The 22,270-nt window shown below is 42.6% G+C and overlaps 1 protein-coding gene across 11 annotated transcripts in view; it reads left to right on the forward strand.

The window, feature by feature from the left end:
- The window catches only part of LOC144296348 (olfactory receptor 9S13-like), a 28,096-nt gene extending 6,079 nt beyond the window's left edge, over positions 1-22,017 (forward strand). Inside the window, exons 1-4 of one of the 11 annotated variants that reach the window (XM_077869482.1) lie at positions 497-734; positions 7,794-7,982; positions 11,059-11,301; positions 11,423-12,679. In XM_077869482.1, the coding sequence (XP_077725608.1) occupies positions 11,492-12,442 (951 nt within the window). In that variant the 5' untranslated portion in view covers positions 497-734; positions 7,794-7,982; positions 11,059-11,301; positions 11,423-11,491 and the 3' untranslated portion in view covers positions 12,443-12,679. Of the gene's footprint in view, positions 1-496; positions 735-4,851; positions 5,068-7,793; positions 7,983-11,058; positions 11,302-11,422; positions 12,680-14,109; positions 14,349-20,762 lie in introns of those variants that run through there. The other 10 variants (XM_077869480.1, XM_077869479.1, XM_077869486.1 and 7 more) reach the window with 10 other exon arrangements.
- The last annotated feature ends 253 nt before the right edge of the window (positions 22,018-22,270 follow it).

Raw genomic sequence — 22,270 nt, forward strand, 5'->3', positions numbered from 1 at the left:
CCCAAAGAGGATTGTTTTCTAACAGTTCATTTCAGCTCACAGAAGAATGGTACACCTAAGGTGATAGTAGGAAGCCGTGAGAAAATGTCTTTAGGCTCAGGACTTCACACTTGCCACTCCCGGGAGGACAGTACACGTAGGGCCACAGAGTCAGCTCTTAGTCTGCTTATCTCTTCTGTTTATCTTAGGGCCCCAAGAGACTTCTGGGCTTTGGTGCCTGGCCATGTAGGGGAGGGTGGGTCAGATAAAGCTTAGGGACAGGTGTACCCAGGAGAGCCAGAGATCCCAATGCACTCCAGAGGCCAAAATACAAACAAGCTCTCTTAATTGGCCATTCAAGGCTCCAAGTCCCAGCCTTGTAGGTGGAAAGAACTTCCCAGCACAGTGACCCCAAGATACACGTCCTTGTGCTGCTGCCTGGAGGAGGCAACAAAACTCAGAAGCTGAGGTGAGCAGAGACCATTCTATTCCCTGATTCTACCAGGAGAAGGAGCTTCTAGAATCCGGAACTTAGGGCACTCATCTAGACTGTCCCTGGACCCTGAGGGCCCTCTCCTATCTCCTTCTCACTCTCTCTTCATTGCCTGGAAAGCCAGAGCTGAAGGAGGAGGGGTGGCATTCCTCAGCTCACACTTCTTTATCATCAGCACCTGAGGGCCAGGAGCTCAGAGACCCTGGGAGAAGCAGGTGCTGGCTGTGTGAGCTTCAACAGTCATGACCCTCACCTGGAGGAGGTAAGGGTCAAGGCAACCATCCCTTAGGGGTCCCAGGGTATGAAGGACACCGGTGTAAGGGAGGCATCAGAGCTATGGTAGACAGGAAGCACTCAGGGCTTGCCTCAGCAGAGGGGGTGACCCCACTCCTGCCCTGGCAGCACTGTCTTGGGCTTCAGGGTCATTCCATCTGAATGAACAGGTTTTGAATTCAATCAGAGGATCACAGCACCAGGCTCCCTCATGACCTGAAGTGCATTTCTCATGCTCAAATCGTTAGCTCCCCAGAGTACTGAGCACACACACTTCTAAAGGACATGGCCACGGGGTGGGAGATACAGAAATAGTGTAGACCAAGGCCAGCCCTGGGAGCTCATGGCTCTGCAGGAAGGCAGACATGACAACAAAGACTGCAATATATTGGGACACGGGCAGTGAGGGGCTGTGACCAGGCTGCTGATGGCACAAAGAGGAAATCAGTCACATCATAGAGGTGATGGAGAGGTAAAGATGGGAGACAGGAGAGCTGATCACAGCGAAACAGTGCATGGGGGTGACAGACATTAGTGGCATAACCAGAAAATAGATAATTCCCAGCATGATGTCCCCTGTTGGATCCGGGATCACCTCACATGGCTGCTCCTGGGTTCCTCTCTAGGATCCTTCAGCTGGTGGGGAAGCTGTCACTCATTTGTATTAGGGAGCAATATGACATGAGGGAGATTGTGACTATTCCACACTGGGAGCTAGCCACCTGTTTGTTAAATGGGATTATTAGAGAAGAACGGGGTTGACTTCCAGGCTCCCTGTTCTGTTCCATCAGCAGATGGTCAATCTGCTAATGCCGTCATCGTTTCATTGCCGCTACTTATGGTTGTCTGTCGTGCAAATCCCCCCACGCTGTTTGTCTCCTCAAGAATGTCTTAGACACACTCAATTTTACACATTTCAGCACGCAGTTTAGGATCAGCTTTTCCAATTCCGCAATAAAAAAGTCACTGGGATCACACTGACTCAGTTCAGTGTGGGGAGAACTGGCATCATTGCAATACTCGGTGTGCTGGTTGGGAACCTGCCACATCCCGCCATGTCACTTAATCTACTTTGGTTTCTCTCAACAGTTTTATGCATTCCTGGATTACAGACAACTTGGTGTCCAACATACGATAATTTTTATATGTTACTTAATTAGCTTTTGTTGGTAAATTTGCTTATATACTTGTAATTGAGATGGCGTATTTTTTAAATTTTTTCTTATAAAGTCCTTTTCAGATTTTGCCATTATGATTACATGTGCTCATAAAATAACATGGAAGTTTGACCCTCTTCTATTATATTGAAGATATTGTATGATTATTTTGTTAGATTTTGTCGTAATTAGAAGAAGTATCTACTGTTACAGGGAAAGCCATCTAGTACCGGGATCTTTTATATGGAAAGATTTTAAAGAACTTCTTATATTTCTCAAACTATGGATCTCATGTATCTTCTACTTTGTTGGGAGAATCCACTGGGCGTGGGTGATATCTTTCTAATAGTTTGCCATTTTTATCAACATTTCAAGTTATGAAAACATTCTGTCACGATCCACTCGAATTCTAGGATCTCAGTGGTATCCTCCTTTCACTCCTGACATCAGAAATTTTTGCCTTTTCTCCTTCATCCTTCCAAAGTCTTGTCATCTTATCAGTCTTCCCAAATAATCATCTTTTGGTATAACATCTCTGGTGTGTTTCTGTTTACTGTTTAATGAAGTTGATTCTTTACTTTCTTCCTTTCTATTTCCTTGGGATTTCATTCACTAATCTTTTATAATATTTTCAAATAAATACTGATTTGCTGTTTTTCTGCCTTTCTAGCATATGGATAGAAACCTATAAATTTCCCTTTGAACACAGTCTTAAATGTATCCTGATAATATTTTTGTTGCTCATCTTACACAATTTTAAATTTCAAAATTATTGTTTAGACCTGCAGCTTACTTACATTTTATTTTGATATGTATATTTTTTTTTTAATTTTTTTTTATTTATGGTAGTCACAGATAGAGAGAGAGGCAGAGACATAGGCAGAGGGAGAAGCAGGCTCCATTCACCGGGAGCCCGATGTGGGATTTGATCCCGGGTCTCCAGGATCGCGCCCTGGGCCAAAGTCAGGCGCCAAACCGCTGTGCCACCCAGGGATCCCTGATATGTATATTTTTAATTGAAGTTCGATTTGCCAACACTTTTTTTAAAGATTTTATTTATTTATTTATTTATTTATTCATGAGACACACACAGAGAGAGAGAGGCAAAGACACAGGTAGAGGGAGAAGCAGGCTCTATGCAGGGAGCCCGATGTGGGACTCTATCCTGGGTCTCCAGGATCATGCCTTGGGCCAAAGGCAGACACTCAACCACTGAGCCACCCAGGCGTCCCTGATTTGCCAACATTTTAAATGAAAAAATACATGAGGATTTTAAAATGCTCTTTGTGACTTACTTTTGGTTTATTTTTTATAATAAATTTATTTTTTATTGGTGTTCAATTTACCAATATACAGAATAACACCCAGTGTTCATCCCATCAAGTGCCCCCATCAGTGCCCATCACCCATTTACCCCCACCCCCTGCCCTCCTCCCCTTCCACTACCCCTAGTTCGTTTCCCAGAGGTAGGAGTCTTTATGTTCTGTCTCCCTTTCTGATATTTCCCACGCATTTCTTCTCCCTTCCCTTATATTCCCTTTCACTATTATTTATATTCTCCAAATGAATGTGAACATATAATGTTTGTCCTTCTCTGATTGACTTACTTCACTCAGCATAATACTCTCCAGTTCAATCCACATTGAAGCAAATGGTGGGTATTTGTCGTTACTTTTGGTTTAATTTAAATTGCACACAAATATATTTTATACACTTTGAATCCTTTGAAATTTGTTGAAAGTGGCTCTGTGTCCAGAATATAGTCACTGTGTATATATGTCCTTTGTAAACTTGAAAATAATGTACATGTAGTATACATAGACCACATCTTCTTTATCCATTCATCTTTCAATGGACACCGAGGCTCCTTCCACAGTTTGGCTATTGTGGACATTGCTGCTATAAACATTGGGGTGCAGGTGTCCCGGCGTTTCATTGCATCTGTATCTTTGGGGTAAGTCCCCAGCAGTGCAATTGCTGGGTCCTAGGGCAGTTCTTTTTTACAATGGAATATCACTCAGCCATTAGAAACGACAAATACCCACCATTTGCTTCGACGTGGATGGAACTGGAGGGTATGATGTTGAGTGAAATAAGTCAATCGGAGAAGGACAAACATTATATGGTCTCATTCATTTGAAATATAAAAATTAGTGAAAGGAACTAAAGGGGAAAGGAGAGAAAATTAGTGAAAATATCAGTGAGGGTGACAAAACATGAGAGACACCTAAATTTAGGAAACGAACGAGGGGTAGTGGAAAGGGAGGTGGGCGGGGGGTTGAGGTGACTGGGTGATGGGCACTGACAGGGGCACTTGGCAGGATGAGCACTGGGTGTTATGCTATATGTTGGCAAATTGAACTCCAATAGAAAAAAGAAAAAGAAAATAACGTACGTCCTCTGATGAATGGATTTGGTAGAGGTGATATATACATATAATGGACTCAGCCATAAAAGACCATGAAGTCTTGCCATTTACAACAACATGGGTGGATATAGAGGGTATTGTGCTAAATGAAAGTAGTCAGAGAAAGAGAATTATCATATGATCTCACTTATGTGTGGAATTTACGAAACAAAACGAATGAACATAGAGGAAGAAAGGAGAGATGCAAACCATAAAGCAGACTCTGAACTACAGAGAACACACTGAGGGTAAGAGAGGGAGGTGGGTGGCGGGGGGTGGGTGGGGACAAGGTGATAGGGATGAAGGAGAGCACCTGTCGTGATGAGCAGCACCAGGTGCTCTATGGAAGGGCTAAATCACTATACTGTAAACCTGAAACCAATATTATACTCTGATAACTATACTGGACTTTAAACAATTTAAAAAAAAAAGAAACAAAGAATATACATTCTGCCGTTGGGTGCTGTGCTCCATTAGGTTATGGTCACTACGTTACTGCCTAAACGTTCCATATCCAGGTTGGAATCTTGTGAGATTGTTCTATCAGTTCCAAGGGAGGGGGTTAAAATCTCTCACATAGTTGTGGATTTGTACTTTTCTCCTGAAAGTGCCCAGTTTTGCTTTGTACATCCTGAGGCTCTTCTGGCAGGTGCTCACACATTTAGCATGGTTGCCCGTCTTGGGGGAACCAAATGTTTCTGGTCACTGTGAAGTGCCCTCTTCTCAGCTGGTGCTTCCATCCTGAAGTGGGCTTTGGGGTTAGTATAGCAACTGTGGTGTCGTGTGGTTGTCTGGTGGAATGTTAGTTTGCTGTGTATGTTTCCATCACTTTGTTTTCAACAATTTATGTTTGCTTTTTTCTAATTGTTTTTATACCGTATGGTTAAGTTTTGTTTCTTCAACCTGCCTACTGGCACATCTTTTCATTGGAAACTTTATTCCATTTATATTGTACAAGACACATGAGTCCTTCACATTATACAGGCGTATTTAAGGACGCCTGGATGGCTAAGTGGTTGAGCGTTTGCCTTCAGCTCAGGGTGTGCTCCTGGGTCCAGGGATCAAGTCCCTCATCGGGCTCCCCGCAAGGATCCTGTTTCTCCCTCTCTCAATGTCTCTGTCTCTCTCTCTCTCTCTGTATATCTCATGAATAAATCAATAAAATAAAGACAAAGTTAGGCTTTATGCATACTGTTCTTTTTAGTGCTTTTTATTTTTTTCTCTCTTTACTTGATTTTTCACAGTCATTTAAATGAGGCAAACAAAGTAAAACCTGCGTTATTGACTTAACACAACCTACGTTAATATAGTCATTGGCTCCCTAAACAATGAGGAAACCCTTTTAACTCTATGTATTAACTCCCAATTACCTGTCTTTGGTGTGGTGTACTTTACTTTCTGCATTTTCAACCTGATGTGCACTGAATAAAATCTGTATTTATTTGGGGCCCTTTATCTTTTTTTGTATACTTTTTATTGGAGTTCGATTTGCCAACATATAGCATAACACCCAGTGCTCATCCCGCCAAGTGCCCTCCTTAGAGCCCGTCACCCAGTCACCTCAACCCCCACCCACCTACCCTTCCATTACCTCTTGTTCGTTTCCCAGAGTTAGGAGTCTCTCATGTCCTGTCTCCCTCTCTGATATTTCCCACTCATTTTCTCTCCTTTCCCTTATAATCCCTTTCACTAATTTTTATATTCCCCGTATGAATGAGACCATATAATGTTTGCCCTTCTCCGATTGACTTACTTCACTGAGCGTAATACCCTCCAGGTCCCTCCACATTGAAGCTAATGGTGGGTATTTGTCATTTCTAGTGGCTGAGGAATATTCCATTGTATACATAGACCACAGCTTCTCTATCCATCATCTGTCGATGGACACCGAGGCTCCTTCCACAGTTTGGCTACTGTGGACATTGCTGCTATAAACATCGGGGTGCAGGTGTCCCGGCGTTTCATTGCATCTGTATCTTTGGGGTAAATCCCCAGAAGTGCAATTGCTGGGTCATAGGGCAGATCTATTTTTCACTCTTTGAGGAACCTCCACACAGTTTTCCAGAGTGGCTGTACCAGTTCACATTCCCACCAACTGTGCAAGAGGGTTCCCCTTTCTCCACATCCTCTCCAACATCTGTTGTTTCCTGTCTTGTTAAGTTTCAGCATTCTCACTAGTGTGAAGTGGGGTCTCCTTGTGATTTTGATTTGTATTTCCCTGATGACAAGAGATGTGGAGCATTTTCTCATGTGCTTGTTGTCCATGTGTATGTCTTCTTTGGTGACATTTATGTTCAATCTTTTGCCCATTTCACGATTGAATTGTTTGATTCTTTGCTGTTGAGTTTATTTATTTTATTTTATTTGCTGCTGTTGAGTTTAATAAGTTCTTTATAGATCTTGGATACTAGCCCTTGATCTGATAGGTCATTTGCAAATATCTTCTCACATCTGTAGCTTGTCTTTTAGTTATGTTGACTGTTTCTTTTGCTGTGCAGAAGCTTTTTATCTTATTAAGTCCCAATAGTTCATTTTTGCTTTTCTTTCCCTTGCCTTCATAGATGGATCTTCAAGAAGTTGCTGTGGCCAAGTTCAAAAAGGGTGTTGCCTGTGTTCTCCTCTAGGATTTTGATGGATTCTTGTCTCACATTCTTTCTGCCATCACTGAGCTCCCCTCACCCCCAGGGTCAGTTTCCTGCTACCTAAAGGTCACATCTGCTTCTCCTCCAGTGTGGGGACAAATTCTCTCCACTTAGTTTCATTTTATTTTTAGATAAATACCTCTCTTTATTACAGCTGTTCACAAACACATGGACATGAAACTAAGGCAGTAATGGATTACCTATCACACGCACCAACTTCAATATTATTAACCAAGAGCTGATCATATCCAATCCCTCTAAACAGTGAGGACTTTAAAGAAAGACAACTCTAATGTTTCTATTATCCTTTAAACAATCATGACTTCTTAATATTGTAAAATTTCCATTTAGTGTTTTAATTGTCCTGATTGACTCCTTTTTCCTTTCTGGTCTGTTTTGGAACAGGATTCATAACATCCTTACACTGTGTTCTCATGATGCCTCTAAAGTCTCTCATTCATTGGCTGCCTGTCCCTCTATTTTCATTTCAATATTATTACTCACCCTATTTATTGAACAAACAGGTTGTTTATCATGCATAGCTTCTCACAGACATCACAGATTTTGCTGACCTTGTCCCTGTAGGGTTAATTAGCATATTCTATTGCTCCTTATATTTCCTGTAATTTGGTAGGTCTAAAGACTCAGTCTGACTCATAATTGATTTTCTGGCAGGAATATTTAATAGGTGTTGTGTGTACCTCCACTGAGAGGTCCACCTGGCTGCATCTCTTGTTTTGTAATATTAGTGGCCATGAATAATCTTACCTGAACTTTTTGTTTCATTATGGGTTTATCAGATGATAATATTCAAATTCCATAATTCAATTTTTATTTATTAGTTGCAGGATTGTTTAAAGGAAAAATCACTCTAAACATTTACTTCCTCACTGTGAGGGTCACTGTGTGGATTTCCTCAACATCACCTTCTAAAGATAGCCAAAGAAGGGACTTTTTCTTAACATTATGAACTCGTGGAATTTTTATAATATTTTTGTCCTTCAATTAAATTTCTCAATTTAAAAGTGCTGGTGAGTATTCTTATTTCACCTTCATTATTTATTATTTTTAAAACTTAAAATGAGGAATGATCCTCTCATGGCATGAAAGTCACAATTTTACCAGTTCAAATTGTACAAACAAGTGTGGCCTTTCATTTTTTTTATTATATCCACTGTGTTCAATTCTCTGGTTCCAGAAGAGTTTCATAACACAAAGAAACCAGTACTCTCCCTTCCCTCTCTCCCAACCATATCTTGGCAAACAAATGCACTTCTGTCCCTCTTCTGCACATTTTATATAAATGGACTTATAGAATATTCAGGCTTTTGTGTCAAGCTTCATTTACTCAACATAATGTTTTCAAGGCTCATCTGTGTTCTGTCTTGTAGTAGATCATAGGAGATCAAGGAATACCTTTTGGGGGTCCAGGTGGATCACCTAGCTCAGCATCGGACTCTTGATTTGGGCTCAGGTCATGATCTCAGGGTTGTGAGTCAAGCCCCATATTGGACTCCATGCTGGGCATGGATCCTACTTAAGATTCCCCCTCTCCCCTTCTCTCCTTTTGCCCCTCTCCCAGCTCACCTGTACACTCCCTCTCAGACCCCCCCTCACACACATGAGAACTCTATTTCTTTTCTAGATGAATATTGTTCCACTGTATGAATATTTCACATTTTGTTTATCTCTTCACCATTTCATGGGCATTTGGCTTCCATTTACTTTTAGATCTTATGAATATTGCTATTATGAACATTTGTGTACAGGCTTTCATGTGAACATGTATTGTCATTTCTTTTGGTCACATACCTACATGTGGATTAGGGTGCATCATAGGGAAACCCTGTGTCTATCTGAGGGATGGCAAGACTACTTTCTACTGAGGCTGTGCCACTCTTATATTTGTACCGGCAGTGAGTGAAGGTTCTAATGTCCAAATTCTCACCAACACTTGTTCTTCTCTATCTTTAAAAATAATTGTAGCCATTCTAACTAACAAAGTGGAATCGCATGGTGGTTTTGACCCACAGTTCCCTAACAACTAATGACATTGAGTATCTTCTCTTATACTTATTGGCAAGTTGTACATTTTCTTTGGAGAAATGTCCATGCAAGTCTTGGCCATTTTAAAATTTGACTCTATTTTTGTTGCAGAGTTGGAAAAGCTCTGTGTATTCCATCGATACTAGATTCCTATGAGTTATGTAATTTGTCAAAATTTTGTTCCATATGGGTTTTGTTTCATCTTCTTGATAGTGTCCTTCAATGTGCAAGATCAATTTGTCTATTTCATTTTATTTTTTATTTTTTTATTTTTAAATGTTTATTTATTTATTTTGAGAGATGGAGAGAGCTTGGGAGAGAAGGGAGAGAGACAGATGGGAGACACAGAATCCCAGGCAGACTCCTTGCTGAGTGTGGAGCCAGACTTGGGACTCGATCTCATGAGCCTGAAATCATAACCTGAGCCAAAATCAAGAGTCTGAGCCACCCTGGCACCCTCACATTGCAACTTCATTTTGCATTTCCCAGACAATTAATGATGTTAAGCATTGCTTTCTTTTTTAATTTATTTAATTAAATACATAAAGAAAAATTCAATTTCTTAGTTCATGTGTTTATGACAAATCCACAGGGTTAAATAACCACTACCACAATCAAGGTACAGTATAGTTCTATCTCCCCCCAAAATTTCTCTGATGCTATACCTTTGTAACCAGCACCTCTCCTACATTTATACTTAATGTAATTATCAAATATGATTGGTTTATATATGCCAATATGCCATGGTTTTCAGTTTTTCTTTCTACTCTTTGTTATTTTTCTTCCTTTCACATTATTATGGAATAATCTAGCATGTTACTAAATTCAATTTTATTTCTACTATTGGCATTTTAGCTATATGTTCTTGTGTTTACCTAGCAGTTGCACTAGCGTTTATAATATGCATCTTTAATCTAGTAGTCTATTTTCAACTAATCCATAACCATTTATGTATAAAGTAATAACATTCTCAGAGCATACTTCTATTTCTCCCCTCCCATTCTTTAACCCATTCTTTCATATATGTTATTTCTATATACGTATGAAATCCTACAATACGGGGGTGTCTGAGTGGCTCAGTTGGCTAAGCTCCGACTCTTCATGTTGGCTCAGGTCAGAAACTAAAAGTCATCAGATTGAGCCCTGCATTGGGCTCCCCACTGAACGTGGAGTCTGACTGGGGCTGTCTGCCTCTTCCTCTGCTCCTTCCCCTGTGCACAAGCTCTCTCACTGTCTGTCTGTAAACAAACAAACAAAAAAACCTACAATAAATATTAGTTTTAAAACAACTGTCTTTAAATTTTTTAACCTTTTATTTTCAGGCTGTAGGTGTCCTTATGTCTAAAATAAGTCTCTTGTAGACAGCAAATAGATGGGTCCTGCTTTTTTATCCAGTCTGAAACCCTGCGCCTTTTGATGGGGTCATTAAGCCCATTCACGTTCAGAGTTACTATTGAAAGATATGAATTTAGTGTCATCATGATACCTATTCAGTCCCTGTTTTTGTGGATTGTTCCATTGGACTTCTTCTTAAAGAGGAATTTTAATAGATCCCCTTAAAATTTCTTGCAGAGCTGGTTTGGTGGTCACATATTCTTTCAGTTCTTGCCGGTCTTGGAAGCTCTTTATCTCTCCTTCTATTCTGAATGAGAGAGCTTCCACATTTCTGCTAAAATTCTTAGTCTCATCTTTTAATAACTTTAATTTAAAGTTCATGTGTGCTAACTCCAAAACCAAAGACTCTTTTGGTTTTTCTATTGCTTCTGTTCTTTAAGTTCATAATACAATACTTAAATTCGGTTGGCATTATTTATTTATTTTTTTAAAGAGTTATTTATTTATTCATGAGAGACACAGGCAGAGGGAGAAGCAGGCTCCTCACAGGGACCCTGATGCGGGACTCATTCCCGGATACTGGGATCATGACCTAGGCCGAAGGCAGGTGCCCAACCACTGAGCCACCCAGGCGACCCTGTCTGGCATTATTTAATCAGAACTTTTATAGATAATATCTGCCATCTAAGATGTGTCTTCCTCTGGAGATATGTTTATTTTTTCAAGGTGTCAGAGGCACTAGCACCCAGATCACATCTTGATACAGTTTCAGTGATTGAAATGGTCAGAAGCTGAGCTGCATTCCAACTCCTGATTTATCTCACTCCCATGGTGCAACCTGCCTGTCCCTAGTAACCAACCACTGTCAGCATCAGTTCTGCAAGTCCGACAAAACCTCACTGCTAGGCTGCCTGGCCTCTCAGATTCCTCTTCAAAATGGCTATGTCTCAAGGGAAAAAGAAACACTGAGTAAGGAAATCCCTGGGCCTCTGTGTATATTGAATTTTGCTTAGTAATTCTTTACTAAATCATTAATTCCCTTATACCTTCAATCACATTTTGGTTTTTGTTGTATATGTTTCCTAAATAGACTTCAGCAAAAATTCAGCTTAATCTGCTAATACTGGACCAGTAATTACCCTGGTGAGGAGTGAGGCTCATGCCATCCCACAGTAATGAAAATCTCTCTAAGGTCTACATTCAAGATTTTGTGCTGGAGGGATTTGGGGGTGGCCTGGAGACCCAGGCGCTACTCTTCACTCTGTTTCTGGCCCTGTACATGGTGACTCTTCTGGGGAACATCCTCATGATCATCATAATTACCCTGGATGCCCGCCTGCACTCCCCAATGTACTTCTTCCTCAAGAACCTCTCCTTCGTGGACTTGTGCTACTCATCTGTCATTGCCCCCAATGCACTGGCCAACTTCTTCTCGTCATCCAAGGTCATCACCTTTGCAGGATGTGCCACCCAGTTTTTCTTTATCTCCCTTATGGCAACCACTGAATGCTTCCTCCTGGGTGTCATGGCCTATGACCGCTTCATGGCCATCTGTAGCCCTTTGCGCTACCCGAGCACCATGTGCCAGTCTGCCTGCACTCGCCTGGTGCTGGGCGCCTACTGTGGAGGCTGCTTCAACTCTGTTGTGCAGACCAGCTTCACATTCCACCTCCCATTCTGCAGCTCCAACCACATCAACCACTTCTTCTGTGATGTGCCCCCTCTGCTCCAGATCGCCTGTGGCAACACGGCCATCAATGAACTTCTCTTGTTTGGCATCTGTGGGCTCATCATTGTGGGTGTGACGTTTGTGATCCTCATCTCCTATGGCTACATCACAGTGACCATCCTGAGGATGGGATCAGGAGCTGGGAGACGCAAGATCTTCTCCACCTGTGGCTCCCACATGACTGCAGTGACTCTCTTTTTTGGGACTCTCTTTGTCATGTATGCCCAGCCAGGAGCAATTGAGTCCATGGAGCAGGGCAAGGTGGTCTCTGTCTTCTACACGCTGGTCATCCCAATGCTCAATCCTCTCATCTACAGTCTGCGAAACAAGGATGTGAAGGAGGCTGTGCAGAGGCTGGGCCAGAAACACACAGTCATGTGAAGGATGTGCTGTAGGGAGTCAGTGTGTCCTGCATGCTTGATGGAAGATATTGAGGTTGCCACATATGGGGAGCTCAGGTCTTTTTTAACTAGCATATTTCTCAAACAAGAAGAATAAGCTTTAGATAAATGCCATATGCTATCTACAACCAACAATGATATATTGTGCCCTTGAAAATTAATTTATGGGTAGATCTTAGTTTAAGTGCTCTTTTCAGAATAAAATTTTTAGAAATGACTCCTCAGTCTTGGAACAAACTGAGGGTTACTGGACAGAAGGGTCTGGGGAATGGGGTAACTGGGTGATGGGCATTAAGCTGGGCCTGTGATGTGATGAACACGGGTGTTATATTCAATTGATGAATTATTGAAAACTACATCTGAAACGTGCTATAGCATATATTGGCTAACTGAATTAAATTTTTAAAAGTACAATCATAGGGGATCCCTGGGTGGTGCAGCCGTTTAGCGCCTGCCTTTGGCCCAGGGCGCGATCCTGGAGACCCAGGATCGAATCCCACGTCAGGCTCCCGGTGCATGGAGCCTGCTTCTCCCTCTGCCTATGTCTCTGCCTCTCTCTCTCTCTCTCTCTCTCTCTCTCTTTCTCTCTCTCTGTGTGTGACTATCAAAAATAAATAAAAATTTAAAAAAACAAAAAAAACAAATTCTTTAAAAAAAAATAAAAGTACAATCATAAATAGCCATTCACATAGTTAAAAGAAGAACTCCTGGTCCCCCACACATCAGTACACTCGAGACCCTGAAGGAGAATGTCATGATCTTACAAAGGTTATGATTAATTACATGGCAATTGGTAAAAAGATTTTTAAAAATGCAGACCTGTTGTGGGGTGTGCTCTTATTCTCTTAAAAAAAGACAAATTAATGAAAGACACATCCACCACTAGACCACCTCCTCTCCTAGTAGTGTGGAGGTTGAAACCCTTGCCCTTCCACAGAGTAGGGACAGTGACTGGCATAAATAGAGAGGCATCCTCACTGCTCGCCAAATACTTCATAAGTTCTTGTTTTTCAAACACATTTCAGTTTTATAAATTTGAAAAGCAACCTTTAACTGATCCTCTTCCAGGAACAGAAATGTACTCAGGGTGGTCCTCTCCCACTCGTGGATCACTCTTTGCTGTCGGGGGACCACAACAAACTGAGATGAACCCAAAGCGGATTGTTTCCTGACAGATCATTTCAGCTCACAGAAGAATGGTACGCCTAAGGTGATAGTAGGAAGCCATGAGAAAATGTCTTTAGGCTCAGGACTTCACACTTGCCACTCCCGGGAGGATAGTACACTTAGGGCCACAGAATCAGCTCTTAGTCTGCTCATGTCTTCTGCTCATCTTGGGGCCTCAAGAGACTTCTGGGCTTTGGTGCCTGGCCATGTAGGGGAGGGTGGGTCAGATAAAGCTTAGGGACAGGGGTACCCAGGAGAACCAGAGGTCCCAATGCACTCCAGAGGCCAAAACACAAACAAGCTCACTTAATTGGCCATTTAAGGCTCCAAGTCCCAGCCAGCAGGAGGAGAGAATTTCCCAGCACAGTGACCCCAAGATACAGGTCCTTGTGCTGCTGCCTGGAGGATGCAACAAAACTCAGAAGCTGAGGTGAGCAAAGACCATTATGTCCCCTGATTCTACCAGGACAAGGAGCTTCTAGAATCCGGAACTAAGGGCACCCATCTAGACTGTCCCTGGACCCTCACTGAGGGCCCTCTCCTATCCCCTTCCCACTCTCTCTTCATTGCCTGGGAAGCCAGAGCTGAAGGAGGAGGGGTGTCATTCCTCAGCTCACACTTCATTATCATCAGCACATGAAGGCCAGGAGCTCAGAGACCCTGGGAGAGCAGGTGATGGCTGTGTGATACTTAGCAGTCATGACCCTCACCTGGAAGAGGTAAGGGTCAAGGCAGCCATCCCTAGGGGTCCCAGGGTATGAAGAACACAGTGTGTGTAAGGGAGGCATCAGGGATCCCTGGGTGGCGCAGCAGTTTGGTGCCTGCCTTTGGCCCAGGGCGCGATCCTGGAGACCCAGGATCGAATCCATCAGGCTCCCGGTGCATGGAGCCTGTTTCTCCCTCTGCCTGTGTCTCTGCCTCTCTCTCTCTGTGTGTGACTATCATAAAAAAAATAAAAAAAATAAGTAAGGGAGGCATCAGAGCTATGGTAGACAGGAAGCACTCAGAGCTTGCCTCAGCACCTGAAGGAGTGACACTACTCCTGCCCTGGCCAGCACTCTCTTGGGCTTCAAGGTCATTCCATCTGAAGGAAACGGTTTTCAATACAATCAGAGATCACAACACCAGGCTCCCTCATGACCTGATGTGAATTTCTTAGGCTCAAATCATTAGCTCCCCAGAGTACTGAGCACACACCTCTAAGGGTCATGGCCACAGGGTGGGAGATGCAGAAATAGCATAGACCAAGGCCATCTCTGGGAGCTCATGGCTCTGCAGGAAGGCAGACATGACCACAAACACCTGCAATTTGTTAGGACATGGGCAGTGATTGGCGGGGGAGCAGGCTGCTAATGGCTCAAAGGAGGAAACAGTCACATCAGAGAGGTGATGGAGAGCTATGGGGAGCAGGGAGAGCTGGTCACACACAGAAATTGGAGGGGGCAAGATAGACATTCATGACAGAAGAAGAGAATCAGAGAATTGCGGAGCATGATGTCCCCTCCTGGAGCTGAGGTCACCAGAGAAGACCCTTCTGGGCTCCTCTCCAGGATCCCTCAGCTGGTCAGGAAGCTGTCACTCATTTGCATTAGGGAGCAACATGACCCGAGGGAGACTTTGGTGACTCTGCCCAGGGAGCTCTGTGGGGACACAAAGCAGGGAATGGACAGGCTGGAGTTCATTATGAAAGCATGGTGGCTTTTCAGATGGAGATTAGAAAGGTCTGGAGTTGACAAGTGAGAAGCAGGAGGCAAGGACAGTGAATGCACTTAGAATGTCAGGTGACAGCCCAGGATGGGCAAGGGAGAGGGTGGACAGTGTCCCGGCTGGCTCCTGGTGGTGACCTCCTCCACCTGGACCTGAGCAAGCAGTTTTGAACAGGATGACTTGGGTCCTTGGGGACCAGCTGCCCTTGGAAGCCCAGGCTCTGAGAGTGAGTGACCTGAGCCTGACCTGTGATGAGCAGCTGTTCTCAGGCTGCAGTCCATGGTCAGCATCATGCTGCTTCCTGTTTACGGTTGTCTAGTTCTCCGCCAGACAACACACCACAACTCACTAGTGCAGCTATGGTGCTAACGCTGCCGAGAACAGCCTCCCCGTGGTCTCCTTGTGCACCTGTGCGCACTTCCAGAGGTAAAGTGAAGATACAGGTGAGGACGGGGATCCTCCACATCAGTAGAAAATGACAAATGTGTCCTGATTTACACTCCCTTCCGGTGGCTCCCGTCCTCGACACCGCTGGTTACTGCCCTCTGCTTAGTTTGAGACATTTGGGCGGGTGTGCAGGAGGACATGTCTAACGTGGGAACTTGCTTTCTCCTGATGATTAGCAGGATCGTGCACATTTTCAAACGTGTACAGAACATTTGACTCCTCTCCTCTGTGCATCACTTGTATGAATCTCTCACCTGTATTTGTCCTGGGTTGTCTTATTCTTGCGTCAAGGATTATTTATATATCGTGCAGACAAGTCGGTTTCCCATCATGTATTGCAGTGTGCCTTCCCAAGCTGTGCTCTGCCTTTACACACTCTGCAGACTGTCTCGATTTTCATGTAGCTCCATCCACAAGATATTTCCTTTGTGATTTAGTCCCTTTTGCTCCCTGCACAGGACATTTCGGAGGTGCTTTCCTGCTCGAGGACCTGGAGGGTCTTCACTCTTACACTTTCAAACTTACAGCTGCATTCAGCCTGGACTGTTGTGTGTGTCTAGTATGAGGAAAGAGCCAAATCTCAGTGTTTAGACTATGACTATCAACTGTCCCAGGTGTTCCGACTTTTCCATAGACTACTGATTTGTTTGGTAAATGCGGTGTCTAGACTAGCACGGGGTTGACTTCCCGGCTCTCTGTTCTGTTCCCTCCACAGACGGTCAAACCTCTGCCACCATTATTGTTTTATTACACCTACTATGTGTCCACATCTGGTAGCGCAATCCCCCTCATTTCTCTTCTCAAGATTGTGTTGCAAACATTTGGTTCCCAATTTCAATATGCATTTTAGATCCGCTTTTCAGATTTCACAATAAAAAATCACCAGGATCACACTGACTCAGTTCAGTGTGGGAAGAACTGGCATCTATGCAACACTGAGTGTACCCTTTTAGGACCTTGGAATCCTGCCATGTTACTTGGATCTACTTTGGTTTCTCTCAACAGTTTATACATTCCTGGAATACAGACAACTTGGTGTTGGACAGTAATTTTTATATGTTATTCAATTAGATTTTGTTTGGTAAATTTGTTTATATGCTTGTAATTGTGATAGCACAATTTTTAAAATTTTCTTATAATGCCCTTTTCAGATTTTGGCATAAATATTACATGGGCCTCATAAGATAACATGGAAGGTTGTCCTTCTTTATGATTTCATTGATTTTGTATGAGATTAATATTTTGGTAGATTTGTTCATATTTCATGAAGGGTTTACTTTCAGAAGTAAAGCCATCTCGTCTGGAATCTTTTACATGGGAAGATTTTATAGTACATATTACATTTCTCAATTAGTATGGACCTCACCTATCTTCTACTTCACTGGGGAGGCAGTTGAGGTGGGTAATATATTTCTAGTAATTTGCCAATTTCAACAATTTCAACATTTCAAGTTTATGAAAACATTTTTCATGTTCCACTCCAAATCTAGGATCTCAATGATATCCTCCTTTCGTTCCCAATATCAATAATTTCTACCTTTTCTCCTTCATCTCTCTGAAGTCCTGTCATTTGATCGGTTCTCTCAAATAATGACCTTTTGATATAACATCTTCTTGTGTGTTTCCTACCTCATGAATCTTGTTCTTTACATCCATCCATTCTATTTCCTTGGGATTTCATTCACTAGTCTTTTTATAATATTTTCAGATAAATCCTGATTTCCTGTTTTTCTTCTAACATATGGATTTAAGCCTATAAATTTCTCCTTAAAAGTGGACTTAAATGTATCGCAGCATTATTTTTGTTATTCGTATGCAATTTTTAAATATCAAAAATATTATTTAGACCCATGGCTTACATAGAAGAAATAATTACATTAAAAAGTATATGAGGATTTTAAAATGCTTTATTTGATTTACTATTCATTTAATTTAAATTACACAAAAATATATATTATACCTTCAAACCTTTGAAGTTTGTTGAAAGCTACTCTGTGTCCAGATCAATGTGTGAATCAATAATCAATGTGTGAATATGGTCTTTATGGCTTAAAAATAATGAATATCCGCTAATGAATGGATAAAGAAGAGTTGGTATATACATATAATGGAATATCACTCAGCCATAAAAGACCATGAAGTCTTGCCATTTACAACAACATGGATATAGAGGGTATTATGCTAAATAAAGTCAGAGAAAGACAATTATCATATGATCTCACTCACATGTGGAATTTCAGAAACAAAACAAATGAACATAGGGGAAGAAAGGAGAGAGGCAAACCAGAAAACAGACTCTGAACTACAGAGAACACGCTGAGGGTAAGAGAGGGGAGGTGGGTGGGGGTGATGAGGGGTCGAGGCGATGGGGATGAAGGAGCGCACCTGTCGTGATGAGCACCAGGTGCTGTTATGGAAGTGCTGAATCACTATACTGTACACCTGTTAACTACACTGGACTAAAGTCCACTCTTTAAAAAAAAAAAAAAACAAATAATATACATCCTGCTGTTGGGTGCTGTGCTCCATTAGGTTATGGTCACTAATGTTACTGCCTAAACATTCTGTATCCAGGTTGGCATCTTGTGAGATTGTTTTATTAGTTCCAAGGGAGGGTGTTAAAATCTCTCACATAGTTCTGGATTTGTACTTTTCTCCTGTAAGTGCCCAGTTTTCCTTTATCCATTCATCTGTTATTGTACACCAAGGCTCCTTCCACAGTGTGGCTATTGTGGACATTGCTGCTAAAAACTTTGGGGTGCAGGTGTCCTGCCATTTCACTGCATCACTATCTTTGGGGTAAATCCCCAGTAGTGCAATTGCTGGGTCATAGGGCAGGTCTATTTTTAACTCTTTGAGAAACCTCCACACAGTTTTCCAGAGTGACTGCATCAGTTCACATTCCCACCAACTGTGCAAGAGGGTTCCTCTTTCTCCACATCCTCTCCAACATCTGTTGTTTCCCATCTTGTTCATTTTGCCCATTCTCACTGGTGTGAGGTGGGATCTCCTTGTGGTTTTGATTTGTATTTCCCTGAAAGCAAGAGATGTGGAGCATTTTTATCATGTGCTTGTTGGCCGTGTCTATGTCTTCCTCTGTGAGATTTCTGTTCATGTCTTTTGGCCATTTCATGATTGGATTGTTTGTTCCTTTCCTGTTGAGTTTAATAAAGTCTTTATAGATCTTGGAAACTAGCACTTGATCTGATATGTCATTTGCAAATATCTTCTCCTATGTGTAGGTTATCTTTTAGTTTTGTTGACTCTTTCTTTTGCGGTGCAGAAGCTTCTTATCTTGATGAAGTCGCAATAGTTCATTTTTGCTTTTGTTTCCCTTGCCTTCATGGATGGATCTTCAAAAAGTTGCCATGGCCAAGTTCCAAAAGGGTGTTGAATGTGTTCTCCTCTAGGATTTTGAAGGATTCTTGTCTTACCTTTAGATCTCCAACCATTTTGAGTGTATCTTTGTGTCTGGTGTCAGACAATGGTCTAGTTTCATTCTTCTGCATATACTGTCCAATTTTCCCAGCACTACTTATTGAAGAGACTATGCTTTATCCAGAGTATAGTCTTTCCTGCTTTGTTGAATATTAGTCGACCATAGAGTTGAGGGTCCTTTGCTAGGTTCTCTATTCTGCTCCATTGATGTCTGTGTCTGTTTTTGTGCCAGTACCACAGTGTCTTGATGGTCACAGCTTTGTAGTACAACTTGAAACCTGTCATTGTGATGCCCCCAGCTCTGGTTTTCTTTTTTAATATTCCCCTGGCTATTTGGAGTCTTTTCTGATTCCACAAAAATCTTTTTTTTATTTTTTTAATAATAAATTTATTTTTTATTGGTGTTCAAATTGTCAACATACAGAATAACACCCCGTGCTCATCCCATCAAGTGCCCTTTCAGTGTCTGCCACCCAGTAACCCCAACCTACCGCCCTCCCTCCCTTCCATCACCTCTAGTTCGTTTCCCAGAGTTAGGAGTATTTCATGTTCTGTCTCCCTTTCTGATATTTCCCACTCATTTTTTCTCCTTTCCCCTTTATTCCCTTTCACTATTTTTTATATTCCCCAATTGAATGAGACCATATAATGATTGTCCTTCTCTGATTGATTTATTTCACTCAGCATAATACCCTCCAGTTCCATCCACATTGAAGCAAATGGTGATTCCACACAAATCTTAAGATTATTGGTTTCAACTCTCTGATGAAAGTCCATGGGACTTTTTAAAAAATATTTTATTTATTTATTCATAAGAGACACACAGAGAGAGATGGGGGGGCACAGGAGAAGCAGGCTCCATGCAGGGACCCCAGCGTTGAACTTGATCCTGAGACTCCAGGGCCATGTCCTGGGATAAAGGCAGGACCTAAACCACTGAGCCACACAGGCATCCCTCATCTTTCATTCTTTAAAAATAATAACTTTATATAAAATTTCTTAAGTGTTACTCCAAAATCTGAAACCTCTTGGGGTTTCTCTATGGTCTGGTAATATTAATTTTTATTGCAGGAACTCAATTTTTTAATTCTGCCTGGGTAGTTACAAAAACTTTTTGGGAAAACAACTGCAGTCTAGAATAACATGTCTTCAACTTGATATGTTTATTTTTGCAGGGTTTTAGAGCATAGCATTCAGATCATGTCTTAATATACTTTCAATGATTGAAATGGTCAGAAGCTGAGCTGCATACATACTCCTGATTTAACTCACTCCCATGATGCATCCTGGCTGGTTCGTAGTAACCAACCACTACCAGCATTAGCCCTGCAAGACAGGCAAAATCTCACTGCTTAACCAATTGGCCTTTCAGATTCTGCTTCACAAAGACTTAGGAATCAAGGGAAGAAGAAATCCTCAGTACTGATATCGCTGGACCTATGCGTTTATCTTGAATTTTGTTTATTAATTCTTAGCTAAACCATTAACTCCATTATATTTTAACCAGATTTTTGACTGTTGTTGTTTATCTTTCTAAATAGTGTTCTGCAGGGAGTTAACTTGACCCACTTAATCTGCCAATTCCCCTCTGGAGGACCGAGGCTCATGCCATCCCACAGTAATGGAAACCACTCCAAGGTCTACTTTCAAGATTTTGTGCTGGAGGGATTTGCAGGTGGCCTTGAGACCCAGGCCCTGCTCTTTGCTGTTTTCCTGGCCCTGTACATGGTGACTGTCCTGGGTAACCTCCTCATGATCATCGTTATCACCCTGGATGCCCGCCTGCACTCCCCAATGTACTTCTTCCTCAAGAACCTCTCCTTTGTGGACTTGTGCTACTCATCTGTCATTGCCCCCAATGCACTGGCCAACTTCTTCTCCTCATCCAAGGTCATCACCTTTGCAGGATGTGCCACCCAGTTTTTCTTTTTATCCCTGCTGGCCACAACTGAAGGCTTCCTCCTGGGTGTCATGGCCTACGACCGCTTCATGGCTATCTGTAGCCCCTTGCGTTACCCCACCACCATGTGCCAGTCTGCCTGCACTCGCCTGGTGCTGGGCGCCTACTGTGGAGGCTGCTTCAACTCTGTTGTGCAGACCAGCTTCACATTCCACCTCCCATTCTGCAGCTCCAACCGCATCAACCACTTCTTCTGTGATGTGCCCCCTCTGCTCCAGATCGCCTGTGGCAACACGGCCATCAATGAACTTCTCTTGTTTGGCATCTGTGGGCTCATCATAGTGGCTGTGACGATTGTGATCCTCATCTCCTATGGCTACATCACAGTGACCATCCTGAGGATGGGATCAGGAGCTGGGAGACGCAAGATCTTCTCCACCTGTGGCTCCCACATGACTGCAGTGACTCTCTTTTTTGGGACTCTCTTTGTCATGTATGCCCAGCCAGGAGCAATTGAGTCCATGGAGCAGGGCAAGGTGGTCTCTGTCTTCTACACGCTGGTCATCCCAATGCTCAATCCCCTCATCTACAGTCTGCGAAACAAGGATGTGAAGGAGGCCCTGCGGAGGCTGGGCCAGAAGCACACGGCCATGTGAAGGATGTGCTGAAGGGAGTCAATGTGTCCTGCAACCTTGATGGAGGATACGGAGATTGCCACTGGTGGGGTGATGGAGCTATTATGTAACAAACATAAACTGCTGTCATAAAAGAATAAGCTTTAGAGATGTGCTGTACCCTGTATCTACAACCTACAATGATTACTGTGCCCTGAAAAAAGTATTAAGTGGTAGTGCCTAGGTCAAGTGCTTTCTTCTGAATAAAATTGTTAAAAATGAGTCTTCCATATAGGAAAGAAATTAATGGTTGCTGCAGTGGAGGGTATAGGGAATGGGGTAACCGGATGACGGGCATTAAGGTGGGCACATGATGTCTATGATTCTCTTCTGCTCACACCTGAGGCCCAGAGAGACTTCTGGGCTTTGGAGCCTGGCCGTGTAGGGGCAGACAGGTTCAGACAGAGCTTGATGACAGTGGTACCCAGGAGAACTGGGAGTCCCAGTGCACTCCAGAGGCCAGAAGACAAACAAG

The sequence above is a fragment of the Canis aureus genome, chromosome 24 (assembly GCF_053574225.1).
Source record: "Canis aureus isolate CA01 chromosome 24, VMU_Caureus_v.1.0, whole genome shotgun sequence".
Taxonomy (NCBI): domain Eukaryota; kingdom Metazoa; phylum Chordata; class Mammalia; order Carnivora; family Canidae; genus Canis; species Canis aureus.